Genomic DNA, 14856 nt, shown 5'->3' on the forward strand with positions numbered 1-14856 from the left:
ATGTTCCGGTTAATTTCTGTTGCACGCGGCTCGCCACAGTGGGGGGCAGGAATAATTTCGGAAAATAACTCAACACCGTCGGGCGTTTCGCTGTGGTTTTAATTACGCCCGATTAGCATAGCGCCGGGGACGGCGGCAGTAGTTAGAGAACAGACAGGAAGCGCGGTGTGAATCCGGCCGGGTGCTGGGACGGGGGTTCAAGCTGGCGGGGTGGCTGGAAACGGACGCGTCGGGAAACCCGGTGCTGGTGCGCCCTGTCGGACCCGAAAACGTGCTGCCGAGAAGAGAAAGAACCTGGCGGCTCGCGCACCTTCCAGAGAGTTATTTGATTACGTAGGTGCCAGGCGAATGAGAGACATCGCAGTGCGCCGCGAAATATTCGGTGAATTGTGGCCGCGCGCGGCTGTCACCTTGTCAACTCGAACGGAACCTGGGATACGGTCCCCTTTATTTTAATGTAAATTAATGCGACCAGTCCAATGTTGCCGAAAACCTTCGCCGCTTTTTTGTACAAGCTTCCACCCTTGTTTTTTTTTTTTTTTGTTTTCCTTTTTCATCGTGAAAAACGAAGAGGACAGAGCCAGCGAGAGAAACGATGGACCGAGGGTAGAAGTTATTCCTCGATTTTTGTTCGCGATAGGAAAAATGAACAAAATCGATATGGCGCGCGTGTCAACTGAAACGGTTTACGGGAGATTGTCACCGCGAAGTAATTGTTTGATTAATTAATTAATTCAGCGTGTTGTATTTATCAGACCCGGGGCAGATTTATTTAACAGGGGGATATTACAACGGTTTCGATGAAATCTGTCCTATCCTGTGGTGGTTGAATTTTCCGGAATGGATAGTTGCAACGGTGATCGTATTGCCGGCTAACTGCATTGTTTCAGAGCCTCTGTGCGGTCGAATCGATCAGCTGCCCGTTTCGAATTTCACGCGAACGAGATCGCGTTTTTCACGGCATCTCGCCGGTTTTCCCTTTCCTCGTTGACGTCGCCTACCCCCCTGTTAATTTGTCACTGTTCTCCGTACCGATCGCGTATAAATTTCAATAATTATCTCCGCGTCGTGATTCGCGCACCGTGCCGACGAAACAATTGCAGCAGTTGGTAAACGGTTGAAAGCGGAATAAACACTGCGAATGGCACGGAGTTTGGGAATAAAAATAAATAGACGTATTCTCATATAAATTCAGTTGCTCGCTTCGCGCTGCTTTAAATTATTTGCCCCGGCGTACGGTACGAAGAATATTTTATAGCCATTTTTCACCATTTTTTTGTTCTTTTTTTTGTTATTTTTATCATTTTATGTACGGCTGCAGCCTTTTGTATAAACGAATGTGTACACGTGCATCGAGAGTGACGAATGTCCTACCGTTTCTAAAATATAAATTATTAGTCGCGTTTGTCGAATCGTTTTATTATTTAAAGCAGCGTCGAGCTTCGAATTTTCTCGCGGAATACGTAACTCACCTTTATCCCGTAATTGCTTTCCTCGTATATGATAGACACGTAGCTCCATCCCATTGTCAGCACGATATCCACCATTGCTTTCACTTGATAATGATCGCTCGGTATAGTGCGCGTGAAATATTCGAAGCGTTGCTTATTGGACAGCTCTGGACTGGTCGAGAAGAAGGAGACCTGAAAATAGACCGGATGTTACTATCCTTTCATCTTCGACATTGCTTGATAAATCATTTAAGATAAATATTAAATAAATTTGTTAAGTATAACGAGAGAACCGAGATATGGGAAGGAAAGCGAGCTTTCGGTAATTTGATCTTTTAAATAATTTTCATATTCTTGGTAATTTGCTTTGGACCGGAGACACAAGGACGTAGAAGTACGCGGGAGGGCATGAGTTATGCGCAGACGTCGCTCTGGAAATTCGCTTAACATAGCTCAAATAGAATTAGTTTCTGTCTCATTTGCTTAAAACGAATGCTCAGCCGTAACTAATTGGAAGCGTCGGTAATTCAACCTGCGATCCGCCTAACTTTCGCAACGCGAAACTAACGTTTCGCTTTTTGAAAATTACAAATTATAATTTGCGACAACGAGAACGTACGCCGGCACCATTTTTTTTTTACCCCGTAAATTATTGTAAATGGGGGCCCTGCGACTTCCTTACGTCGCTAAGTAATTTGCAAACGTAATGTACACGGATTCTCCCTTTGCCCGTGAATTTGTACGCATTACGTCGGCCATTTCCACGTTACAGTGAACGCTAACACCGTCATCACTATAATTCTCAATGAATTTAATCTGCTCGTAAAACAGCACCCGTTGAAATTACTTAGAGGACGCGTTCGTTCCTTGTCCCGTTGCCCCGATAATTTTAACCAGCGATCCCGACGCGAAAGGCAAACAAAAACTCCACGAAACTCCGCTCGAGATTCCGCGACGGTAACAGAGATTTTCGTTTAGAATTCCGAGAAGGTATGCGAAGCTATCCTCGAAATATCTGGCTGGAAATTATTACGATTAAAAGCGAAACGGAGCTGTTATCACGAATTTTCAATTACCATGGACTCTTATCGCTCGTCGCTTCCCTATCCGCGCAATAAAGCTACTTATACGCACCTTTAAAATCAATACCATTTGTCCTACAATCGCATTTAATTAGATGCAGATAGATTCTAATGAAAAGTGTGCCCCACACTTCAGTTCGCACCCGTTTTTTTCCATTTCCACAAAGCACAAACGGAACGAGCGTACACGATTTCTATTAACGATCTTCGACTTTCCTTCCTCGCACTTTATCGTGGTTCCCATGGCGTCGAACGATTGACAGGGCTCCATTTTTTAACTCGCCCCGAACGGTTTCCATCGCATGACGGTTTATCTCGGTTGAACGGCTTCCGATGGGCCACCGACGTTTCTCGCGAGCAGTAACGAAGAAACGCGCTCGAGCGAGGCTCCAGCCGTGAAAGACGAAGGATTTTCGTTCGTCGGTGTGCAGCTGCGGTCGGTCCACGGTCTCTGGCCATGGATGATGAGTTTATGTAGCGAGAAACGAGCCGGCGTTATCTCGCGCCGTGCTAGAAGCAGCTCGACTTCTCCTCGGGACACTGCACGCCGTATCGTACGAGGCTGCTTCGCGTTTTACCATCTGGTGAATCCATATAGGACGGCTGGAATATATTTATCAACTCCTCTCAGACGCAACTTCCTTCTGAAACGTGTCACCGGTTACTCGCACCGGTGTTATTCGAGCCTCGCGGTTGGCAAACCAATGTTGTGGATTCCAATGCTTTCTTCTGCGAGAGACTAATCTTGTAAAAAATTCAAACGTATCCCCGATTGTTTTAATAAACTATGCGGTACCGCCTTCGTTCGCCTCTTTAATCCATTCATTCTGGCCCTTGGGATCGATTTTTCTGGATTATTTTGACATTCTCCAATGTCTCCTATTTTCCCTATGGTCTTTGGTATCCTTTTTGCGTGGATTTCTCGTCAGTGTTTCCGCGTTCCATTTTCTTCTCAGCTCCTCCAAGCTTCTCGTGCGCGTCTTCTTAGCGGGGCTTGCGAAAGTCGAAGCAAAGTTGAAAGGAGAAAGGTTCTAATGGAACGATCCGCTCGTCGATGAAGTTGATTAACCATAAAATCTTTAATGGCGGGGCGGAAAGTCCCCGCGGAGGACCATGGGGAAATAAATTTACCATTTCAACGCTCGTTCGAGTGTATCGATTTAATCGTACCGCAACAGTGCATCCACCATTTTGGAGAACGGTCAGGAAAAATGTTTGACGCTTGGGTTTCATTATTCTGCAATTCGTTGTCCGAATGAATTTTGTTGTCTTCGCGTCCTGACATTTCTCCATTTTTACCGACAGTCTCGCCTCGAGGTCGCCGGGGGAATTGCGAATCCCTTTGTGAAGTGGTTAAACGACGTTATCGTTAATAGAAACGTACCGGCTGCGCTCAAACCGCGCAAAATTGCAGGCCCCGTCCCACAGAGAGCTCGATAAAAGCGAAATAAACGAACGACCGATCGCAACCGATCGTTTTCGAGTCCGCCTCGTGCATCGAAACAAAAGCATCCCACAATTCCCCGGTAATTCTGCGGAGCGAATATGATTCGCGAATTCACAAATCTCGCGATTCGTATGATTTTACGCGCATTACCTCTCCTATTTCGAATTCACGAGTGACGATAATACGTTCGCAAATTAAGTACATATTACAGCAGCTCTTTGCGGTGATTGTGCACCATCGAAATTACACGATATCCGATCCGTCGAAGTTCATTGTTCCCGTCATAGGCGTGAAATCCCTGAAACCCGTTCATATAATCCACAAGTATCCAATAAACTCATTGATAGGCCAATCGTGCCGCGGGTGTTTGTCAGTTGTTGGCTCAGTTGTGTAATTGCAATTCGTATTGCCAGTCTGCGGCCTGGTTATTGGTTTGCTCTTTCGCCGCTACTAATTCGCCCGTTTTCGCTGGCTACAATCTCGTATAGCGAAACTTTCTTCGAACCGCGATTTTATAGCCCGCAGAATTATGAAATCGTTGTCTGTTTAATCATTTTTTTCTTTTCATCGTTCGCAGAGAGAAATCTGTTCGCGAGACGAATTCAAAGGCCGTTGCAACGTGGCCACGGATTATCAATCGTGGTCATCCGTATTCGCGAACAGAATCGATTCGAGTTCTGCCAGAAGGTTTCTCGAGGATCTCTAGATCTAATGAAAGTTCTATCGATGAAGATTGGGACACGAGTGGAATAATAGGAGGGTCGTAATGAACTACGTGCGTGGAAACTTTGATATAAATGCCACAACATTCGGCTCGAAGTTTCGGGAAGTGAAGATATTCGATGCTCGCGTCGGGCCAATTCCCTTTGAGTGCTTCTTAGAAACTATGCGCGGGAACGTTCCATTCCCATCGTTCCGCGCTCGAACCTCGCCTTTTTTCCCTTCTTCATTAGCCACTGAATACAGTTTAATCGTAGCCGCTCGGAGAACACCATAACTAACTTACAACAAGTATTCTCGGACCTGCTTCGAGATGTGCTAAAATGTTAATGCACGAGGATCGACGTAGGAAAGTTCGTTTCAATTAAACAATTTAAAAACCGTTTATAGAGTCGGAAGCAGCCGCTTGAAATCGTTCCCATCCAAGGAGAACAAAGCGAGCAATATCGTAAATTTGAATCGCCTTCTTAAACGGAGAATGAAACGAACGTAATTTCTGTATTTCTCTGTTTCTACGACCCCTCGTCCGTTAACCCTTTCGTTGAGAAACAGGTAAAGCAGAAAGGTTTCACCTGCGTATCGATATTTTCATACTGAAAATGAACAATCACCGTGCGACGGAAATGAAACGTTTTAATATATTTTTCATTTAGTATAATCCCACATTTCCCTCTCTATTTATTGTTTTCTATCGTGTCAACACGATAGTATCGAGTATTAACAATTTCTCGTTTCCTGCGATCCTTTTTTCAATGAAAAATATTATTTCACCGGACATTGTTTTTGACGTGTTCTAATTAATATTCAAGGAAAAGTTGAATCAATGCGATATTTAATGAAACTGAATCTCTTTCTGTTGATAGAATTTATAATTTCCAATTGAAATTAATTTATAATTTAATACTGGCGCTCGTCAGTCGAACCGGAGAAGACGAGGGTTTCGACACCGATCCCATTTAATGACGCGGCTATTAAAATACTGCGATCCCTCGGTATCTCCACGTTTTCCAAACAGTCTAGCTCGAGAGATAATTGCCGCTCAACTTTTCATCCTCGATTTAAAACTTCCCTGGTAAACTGTAAACTTCCGTGTAACGAAGTATAACCACTTTCGGTGCCATCTAATCTAAGGTTTTACCAGACCCCGTGCTCCCTTAACGTTCTCCCGTTTTTCTCTTAACACTCCTTAACGGCCTCTCTGTTCCCCTGTCACTTCGATGCTTTTATCTTTATAAACTATCAGCTAAGAAATAACCTGCCCGCCTGTTCTAATTGGTTTTAAAACAACTTCGCTGTTATTTTTCTTCCCTGTACTACACAACTTTCTTTTTTTTTTCCCTCGCCCTTCCGCGTCGTTTGCAGCGATTCGATACCATTTTTGCAGGAGAACGCTTCCTTAACGGAGCTTTCCGCGATGCAGTTTCTTAATTAGCCGCGATAGTTCTCCACAGAGTTTGAGTTCGTCCTGCGGCAATTGTCGATTATTAATTACTAGTTTCGTTCGTGTGTAAAGTAACTGGGATTACTTTGCAACGCATTGTTTGCTTAATACAACAATTGGAATTTCGACAGCGCGTTATTGTTCAAGATAGTGTTGATTTACTCGATGATGCGATGCGTTTGGTAATCGTTAACTGGGTTATATTTTTGCGCTCGAACGGAGACTCTCACTCGCCACCATGTTTCGCGTGGCTACTTTGTTTATCCTGAATTTCGAAGCGAAGTATTGGTTCGGGAATAGATTCCCTCGACTGTTTACGTTTTCTATTGGAAAGTGACATTGTGACGTCGAATGAGGATTAAGATAAAATTCCTCTACGACTTTAGTCCTGGCGTTATGCGTATCTAGCGTTAGTACACTCGTTTCAAAGTTTTAACGCGAGTGTGAATTTATCTATATATGTACTCTCCATGATGAAATTGGTGGTAGAGCAAGTGTAAACAGCGATGACGATAGTGATGTAATGTCGTGTGTGAGAAATGGAAAATTAGAGCTACAGACAGGGAATCCGGAAGTAGCAGCGATGACTCACAAGGTTCCAGCAACTCAGAATGCCTTGCTAAGTGTTTTGTAACGTATGTACAGAGATTGACGTTCGCGAGTAAAGTTGAAATTAAAATCCACTTCAGTTTAATGCTATTACAGTCCGTCAGAGAGTACAGAAATTTCTTTCTGGTTCAATTGTTGTGTTCGTTCGGGACAGAATGCGAGAAGCTCCGTTCAGAAACATTTTTCAGAAGCGAATGTTCCCTAATTACTACATAAGGAACACGCGTGTCTTTTCCTGTTCCAGATCGAGGTAAACAACTCGAGGCGAACCAGATTCGCAAGCGCAAGGCGGTCTGACACGATGTTTACTTTCAGCGCTGGGTTCGTTCAAGTAACTCGACTTAATCGGACGGACGCTTTGGTCGCGAGACTTGACGCAATTCAACGGATCGATAGAGGGAGAGAGCACAATGGCTGTGAAATGCTATTATCGTAGGATGAATTGCTGGCTTGATGAGGCTGGCCGGTATACGCAGACTGCATGTTATCGCGTCTCGAGAGCTCGCTGCAAATAACCGGTCGATGGGCCGGTCTGCGTGCTTACGATATAGAGCAGAGGGACTTTGACTGATGCGTCCGCGCGATGTCTTTTACAGGTGTACTGGTTTATGGGGTTACATTCATCCGCCAGGCTGAACTGCCGCGGCGAACGACGCACCGGGGATCCATCGATGAATAGTCGTTTCTGACTGCCGCGCTCTGTTATCCGATGAATGGGAACTGCCGCAACTTTAATGGCTCGCATAAAACGACAACGTACAGCTTTCGGAAGAATCGTGAAATTTGTAGCTGCAGTTGGCGAAACGTTTAAGTGGAACGACTCCTCGTAAGTCAGACGAGAGCGTAGCTGACGCTCGAAATCACTGCACCCGTGACAGGCGGATGGATTCAGTTTGTCACGACGCAGCCTCCTGCAGATCGAACCTTTCATCTCGATATTTATCCCGCCCCGCGGATTATAATAATTAGCTTCAACATCGACTCCGTCGGGAAAAGCAATACACCGCCGCAGGTAGAACAAACAACGGATTATAGTTAGTAGATTAGCACTCCGTTGATGTTGATGTGTATATTTGCCTGGTGGCTTTCGAGTTGTCGATACGTCGGACTACTTGCACTGCGGTGTTGGGCTAACCGTGTGTTTGGAGAGAGCCGACGTACGCTGGAACTATCGCAGGGCCCACGTCTGCGTACTACGTAAACCGATCGAAACTGAATTATGCCACTGTTTCTCTTTGATCGGTAAAATTGTAGTACGGTAAACGAAATTGATTTCTGAAATCGTGAGTAGGAAGAATTGCAGACGAGAAAGCAGCTTGTACGGATTCTGCATTCTATCCGGTTAATCGTGTTCGGTGGTATCACGATTTACTATCCATGTCGGGTTGGTATTCGGTTGTACCGCGACATTAGCCGATTCTGAAATGCATAGTAATGTAGTTTATGATCGTAGAGACGTGTAATTCCCGCGGGATCTCTTAGCCGCCGTGTCCATTGCGGGCTAAATAGCAGTTCAGTTACACGTTACAATCCATTAGGCGAATTAAATAACCTTTCCAATAATAGCTTGTTTTCATGCGAAGCCTGGAAAAGGTTGCGGTGGATTAGAGCGCCGCGGAAGTTGGCGACAACCCCTGCACAGACGGTTAACGAGCCGTAATTTTACGGCCGTCCGTTCGAAACAAGAATACTCCACTTAATCGCGTTAGCCACGTTGCTTTCGTGCATTCCGTGCGTTTTAAAACGAACCGGTTGAATTCGAACCGAGCGGAATAAGTTATGGGCTAACTTTTTAAACGCTCCCCGTCGAGACACAATGTTCGCGAAAGAGCGTGACGCGCGGCGTCTCTGGCTGGTGCACGTACAGTAGGCCAAGTTTGCGCAGGGAAGTTCGCTGCCGTCGCGAGGTCAAACGTGCGAGTTTAATAACAAACTTAAATCCACCAAAGGCGGAAGTTTGCGTCATCTTCCTGCTGACCTCCCCTATAACGCGAAGCGGGGCAAGAAAGTGGCTGCGTCGATAAATTCTTGGGCGTTACAAATTTCGCCAAGTTTATCGCGCCACCGCTGAGGACCACGCTTATTAACCCGCCGCTATCCATTTCGTTTTACCTATTTTCTTCGTTCACAACTTGATCTCCTTCCTCTATTCTGTCGTTTATCGTTAACATTTCCATTTACGAATCGAAGATCCTGTAGGAGACGCTCGAAACGGGTTACAGAATCTACAATACGTGTACGAACGGAGTTTATCTTTTATTCGTACACCCGCATCGGAATATTTTCGTCGTCTTCTGTTTCGCTGGCTGAGAGAACGTCTAACTGTCAAGAGTCACGGGGGTGAAATTAAATCCGCGCAGCTTTTACTACGAATTTATATTCTGGCTGATCCAACTTTCCCTTTTGCAAATCCTTGCGAAATCTCTTTAAAACTTCAGGATTCCGAGGTTTCACAACCCTCGATTCTGTCGAGTGTCAAGCCTCGTACCAGAAGTTACTAAGCTTTATGTATATTCTGTTACGCTTTTGGAGTTTTGATTTACCGTCCTGGATGCTTACAGCTTTAGACTCGTCGCTGTTATCTTACGAGTAATCTCCATTCTATATCTCTAAATGCCTGAAAATATCTTTAAATATTTCAAAGTACATTTCTGCGTGAACATGTGTATCAGAAACAATGATGCAATTTCTGGGTACAAATAACCACGTAACAACAGAACGTGTTCAAAAGAACAATTGAATATAATGTTTAAAGGGACGTGCTCGTCAAAGGCCAATCGTAGAGTAAAGATCGATCGCTTTTGTCATGCAAAAACGGTCCAGAATCAAAAGAGGGAAATTGTGCGCGTGTAAACGTTTCGTTGCTCGACGATGCGTGCGTCTTCTCGCGACGATCGACTAGCTCATTAGCATCGTCGGGAATATTTCGCTGTTACGTACTACGAGCTGGAAAATGAAGCTGCTCGATACGCGTTTAAAGAGGAGAGATAGAAGAGTCGCGTAGTCGTGGGATATCTACAGGCCACGGGCATGTCTCGTTCGTATTTCCGTAGCAAGACACACCGGGTACCATTTTTAATGGGACGACACGCGAATTTACGGGGAAAGAAGATACATTCTTTCCCTTATCTGAACTCCACGGAGTTGTCATTAGAGAATCGAAGTGAAATATACGATCTCGTAACGAGAAAGCTGGGTTTTCGTCGATCCATTTTTTACTCCCTGATAGACCTGATAGACAGATTTATAGCGCGCGTTGTTCTCGCTGGCGATATTTGTAACTTATGGGTCTATTCTTTGACTATCGAGACTCCATATATTTGACTATAATATATTACTCCAGCTTCCTCGTTAACCTGTTAACGAAATAATTTTTTAAACCAGAAAACTATTTCTGAACGTGGTCACAATAATATAACACTTTCGCCACGGACGCGATGGCGAATGGAAAAACTGAGTGGCCGTAGCCGTTAATGAATTATTAGGGCTCGAAGCACGATTAATATTTTCCAGTTAACAGGGGCCAGGTTATTCGAGACGATTTATCAAATTATTACCGTCTGGTAACTTACGCTCGGGACATTAGGGAATCGTATTTCATGCACGAAAATTGCATTAGCAGAAAAAAGAAGAGGGCGCGCAGCCGGGCCGCAAATCTCGGCGACATTAAGGTCGATCTAGATTCCCGACAATTGCCGCAGGAATAGCACTCTACTTTGTCGCTGTTTTGTCTTAATACAAAAACCATAATTCCCTTTCTTTCCCGCAAATGGAATCGCATTTCTGGCAGCGTGGAAACGCGAAATAAACGCGACGCGGAGGTCACGTAAGCCAACGAGTCACGTCGGATTGATTAATACTGTTCGTGCGCGAAACTCGAAGACGCCTACGGATGACGAAGAGCAAATAAATCCACCGATACTCCCTTGCCCGGGGTGATTGATGAAAGGGATGTTGTTCACCGCCGTTCACGGATCTCCATACCTTCCGCGATTCGTGAAATTGCCTAGAAAAAAGTATCACTTTCGATTCTACTCGTTCGAAAGAATGATCGAAACAATGCGTCTTCGTCCATCGCGTGGATGACCTGGAAGTTTAATTGAAATTCTTATCTCCGTTTCATTAGTCGTATCGATTGGCAGAGTTTGGGCCAGTTTGAGTGGAAGTTGGAAAGCTTTCTTGGCTTTCGCATATTAACTCGTAGACGAGAGACTCGCGGGGTACTTAGAGCGACGACATCGTCGCTGAGGTTGAAGTGAAATTAGATCTGTGCTCCCACTAAAATTTTACGATCCGCCCTGAGTGTTCGCGTGATAGCGATTGCTAAGAAACGGCGGGTACACCGGGAGGTAAATTTAGGGGCGTTTAACGCCCTCGATCGCGGGGCTTCTTTTGACGCGCTGTTCCTCGCGGAATGGATTTCGAGAAAGTTTATCGAGCCATCAGGATATTACGCCCGCGATTAATCGATACGTTCTCTCGCAACTCGACTTTGTAGCCTTTGAATTTACGAGGCTTCGCGGTGGCTCGTATAAATGGCTGGGAAATGCGAACCAGATCGTTAACGTATTTCGCACGTCGAACCTGTCTTTCCGTCTCGAAGACGTACAGTAATTCCAATCGAGATGGATCACCGCGCAGCCCAAACGAGAGAGAAATATTCTGCTCCATCGTGACATTGGATCCTCCATTTTTTTCGTAATACGCAACGAACTTTTGTCTTTCGTTTCACCACGAAAATATATTGGTATTCTCGTCGATCTCGCTGGAGCGTAGTATCGATTTTAACGAGAACGGATGATGCCGCGAAAGGTGGTGGTTACGCGTCCAGTCGAAGGCACTAGAAAATCCACTTGATCGAATGGTTCGGCGAATCTTCAGATTGATTGAGCCAGTAACCAATTTCTACGACACAATGACTATGCGAAACGTTCGTCGGATGAAACGTTAGCTAGTTCCGCAGAGGATTAAACCCGTTTCGATGCATAAGACTTCTGGCTGGGAGCGAGGCGTGTCATGGCATTTTATTTTGAAGAAGATTTCGCAGCAAAGAACAACGAACGACGGGACACGGAGGAAATAATAAAGGAAAGACGGTGCGAACGGCGCGAGACGACTTTGTACGCCGCTGCGAATTTTCATTTCGAATCTGGGTTCTTTGATTCGGTCGGTTCTGTATCGCGAATAACTATTCGCCCCAATTCACTTGTTGTTCGTTCGCGCAAGAAGGGAACCGACGGGCCCAGGAAGAATGGAGCACTCTTGTTCGTGATTCTATCGTCTAAGAACACGTTCGCTGTTTCCAGTACGATTAACTTCCGCCTCGTTCTCCGCGGAAGATGAACCCTGCAGCTGAGGGTGCACGGATTGCTCGCGTCTACTTTTACACGTGTAATCCTCTCTGGCTGTCGGAGAATGAAAGAATGGTGGCCAAACAACGGATTCATCGCGTTGCTTCGTTATACACTGCTTAAGGATAACGTTAACTCGTACCCGCGTGTACACGGGACATTGTTATCCGTTGGGAACAGCGAGCAGCTGCGAGGTGTTAGTTGTTTGTCGTGGAAAAAGTTTGCGCTTACTTTTACCTTTTCCCGACACGAAAGTAATCAATTCTTTTAGAAGACTCGCGACGAGAGAATTGTACGGACTGCTTTTGAAGTATGGCTTGATTGACGTTTATTTCCCCGAGCTTTCATCGCGATAGATGACATGTTTAAAAACCGTTCGATCTGTCTTTCCATCGGTTGCGCCCAGCGGGGGCTTCTATGTCCTTATTCAATGTTATTACTGGTATAATGTCCTGTCACTCGATTTGCGCGGCGGCACTTGTTGGCGCGGTACACTTTTGAAAATAAGCTTTTATTGAACATCCAGAACGATACACGGACATTTGCGTTTGTTCGACGAGCTTCAAAGTCATAAAAACACTTTCGCTGGCAATCGTCTGCGGCGGAACTGTCGGATGTTTACCGCGATCCATCATTGCCATCGGCAAGTCTCGAGGCGTGATATTGATGTTAGAATTATTTTCTTGGAGAATTGAAAATTCCAGCGGCTCGCGATATCGAGTAGCAACAACAGAAAAATATCGCGGCAAACGATTTCACGGTAGAGCAATTTTAGGCCGTGGTTTCACCCAACTTCCGTTCAATTTCAGCCTGAGCGAGTTCTTGGTAGCTCCTTCTGCGTTCTTTAAAAATTGCAACCACCGTCTTTCTACCTTCATATTCTTTACTCCCCGGTTCACGCGGATTTCAGACATTTCCGTGAGGAATTTTTGATTAAATTACGCCCCGCGCTTAAATAAACATTTCTATTTCAACGAACGAGGAAGATAACTTTGTAATTTTATTTGTTAGAGGATAAAGCTCATCTGGTAGTCGAACGTTCAATGAATCGTACGGCTGTTCGCGGGGTACGTGGGCAATATTTGTGAATTAGATCGCGAGGTAAAATATTCGAGTTCCTCTTGGTCGTATAAAAATATTAGTTTTATCTGAGGGGCCAGGGGGTGAATGCGAAATTCGTGGATGATTCGGGTCAATTTAAGGGAGCATTTTAAGTATACACCCCGAATATGCTATTCGAGGCACGTACCTGCGGTATCCGGAAAAGTCGAAGAAGGTTTGCCACTTGGATGGATGTGACCGAGCTTGCTGCACCAACGACTCCGCTGATAACCTTTCGTACTGCGGTTTTGTTGCAGTGATACTCAGCGCCGTCTATGTTGCTTATTGACCCTGGAAACAAATCAAACCCCGTTGACATTAATTTCACGATCAAATTCGTCACTTTACATTTACGCTCTCTTTACGTGAAGTTTCTATCACTTTTTGTATTTCTCCTCTTATAATCGCCAGAAGAAGCGTTCATTATTGCGATGGAGTTGTAGAGCAATGAAACTTGTTTTTAATGTTAGTTTTTAATTTAGCACGCGATTATTCAACTTTCCCTGTCAAAGCACTCGCGTTACTTTTTCCGATCGTTCCGCGAGTTTATAGAAAAAAGCAAGAGCACTTTTGCATTCCATAATGAAAAACATCTCCCCGTAGAAACATTTCAAAGGACAAATTTCATTTCCATTACGTTACGCAAATACAGCTCCATTCTCCAGTCTTCAGCATACTCACCGTCATATTCGAATCGTATTATGTAATTAGATAAAGTTAATGGGGTCTCCTTCAATATTTATTTCTACGAGCCGGAAATTTGACCGTAAAATAAACCAAGAAGACACTCGCGAGATAGAGGAAAGCGTCCCCTTGAGGATGCATTTCGTTTCAAGTCAATACCTCGATTGGTTCTCGGGATATAGGGTTTTTAAGTGGACGCATGCGTTTGCGTTCGAAATTATGAATGAGCGCGCACGTCGCGTGATCTCTTCTCTTTTTCCGGAAGTGCGCACGCCATAAGTAGTAAATGCCTCTGGAGTATAGACTCAGATAATAGAATTATTCTATCTCGTTCGATTGTGATAATCCTCTATTGCGTCTCTCGACGTCGAATGCTTATTCAGTTGCCAAATTTGAATTTAGAACGTTTTAATTTGCAGCGTGTGCCTCTGCCAGGACCCGGGGCTGCCATTAAAGTTTCCGGATGTTTGAGCGCGCGTCCCGTAAGTACACGATGATGATTAAGTTGTCTATTCTTCGGAACTGTCCGTTCGCGAGGGCCGAATCTAATTTTCGGTTCTGTGTATCTTTTCGAAGTTGCCGGAAACGGGTACGTGATTGTGGTTCCGTGCCGCGTGACGAAATTCCAGACGGGTTTCTTCCTGTTCCTGATTTCGGATGAGACCGAGTTACAATTTTACGGTTCGGTTGTGCTTCGCGGAACTTTTCCGAGCGTGATCCTATACCGTACGTGTTCGTTTAACCTCGGCTGAAATATAGACGGGCTTCATTCGATTTCGCGATACTTTCGCCTCTCCACAGTAGTACCGTTCACATTTCGCGCCGATCCACCCGTGCAAACAGTCGTTATGGCTCGCAAGCTAAAAATCGTTCGAACGTAAATATTTCACCCCGGACGAATGCATTTTCTCTAACGAGTGTGAACTGCTTTCGCGCTCGAAAGCGATCGCGAATTATTTAGATATTCTTT

General features: G+C 44.9%; 2 protein-coding genes across 4 annotated transcripts in view; both read right to left on the bottom strand.

The window, feature by feature from the left end:
* LOC143423311 (mitochondrial tRNA-specific 2-thiouridylase 1) overlaps positions 1 to 14856 on the bottom strand; it is a 171935-nt gene that overhangs the window by 68122 nt on the left and 88957 nt on the right. The window lies entirely within an intron of this gene.
* The window catches only part of Glurb (metabotropic glutamate receptor B), a 98849-nt gene that overhangs the window by 14607 nt on the left and 69386 nt on the right, over positions 1 to 14856 (bottom strand). For all 3 annotated transcript variants that reach the window (XM_076894415.1, XM_076894405.1, XM_076894424.1), the window contains exons 2-3: positions 13351 to 13493; positions 1473 to 1643 (exon numbers count right to left, since the gene is read on the bottom strand). In XM_076894415.1, the coding sequence (XP_076750530.1) occupies positions 1473 to 1643; positions 13351 to 13493 (314 nt within the window). The remainder of the gene's footprint in view (positions 1 to 1472; positions 1644 to 13350; positions 13494 to 14856) is intronic.

Source organism: Xylocopa sonorina, chromosome 1 (genome assembly GCF_050948175.1).
Source record: "Xylocopa sonorina isolate GNS202 chromosome 1, iyXylSono1_principal, whole genome shotgun sequence".
NCBI lineage: Eukaryota > Metazoa > Arthropoda > Insecta > Hymenoptera > Apidae > Xylocopa > Xylocopa sonorina.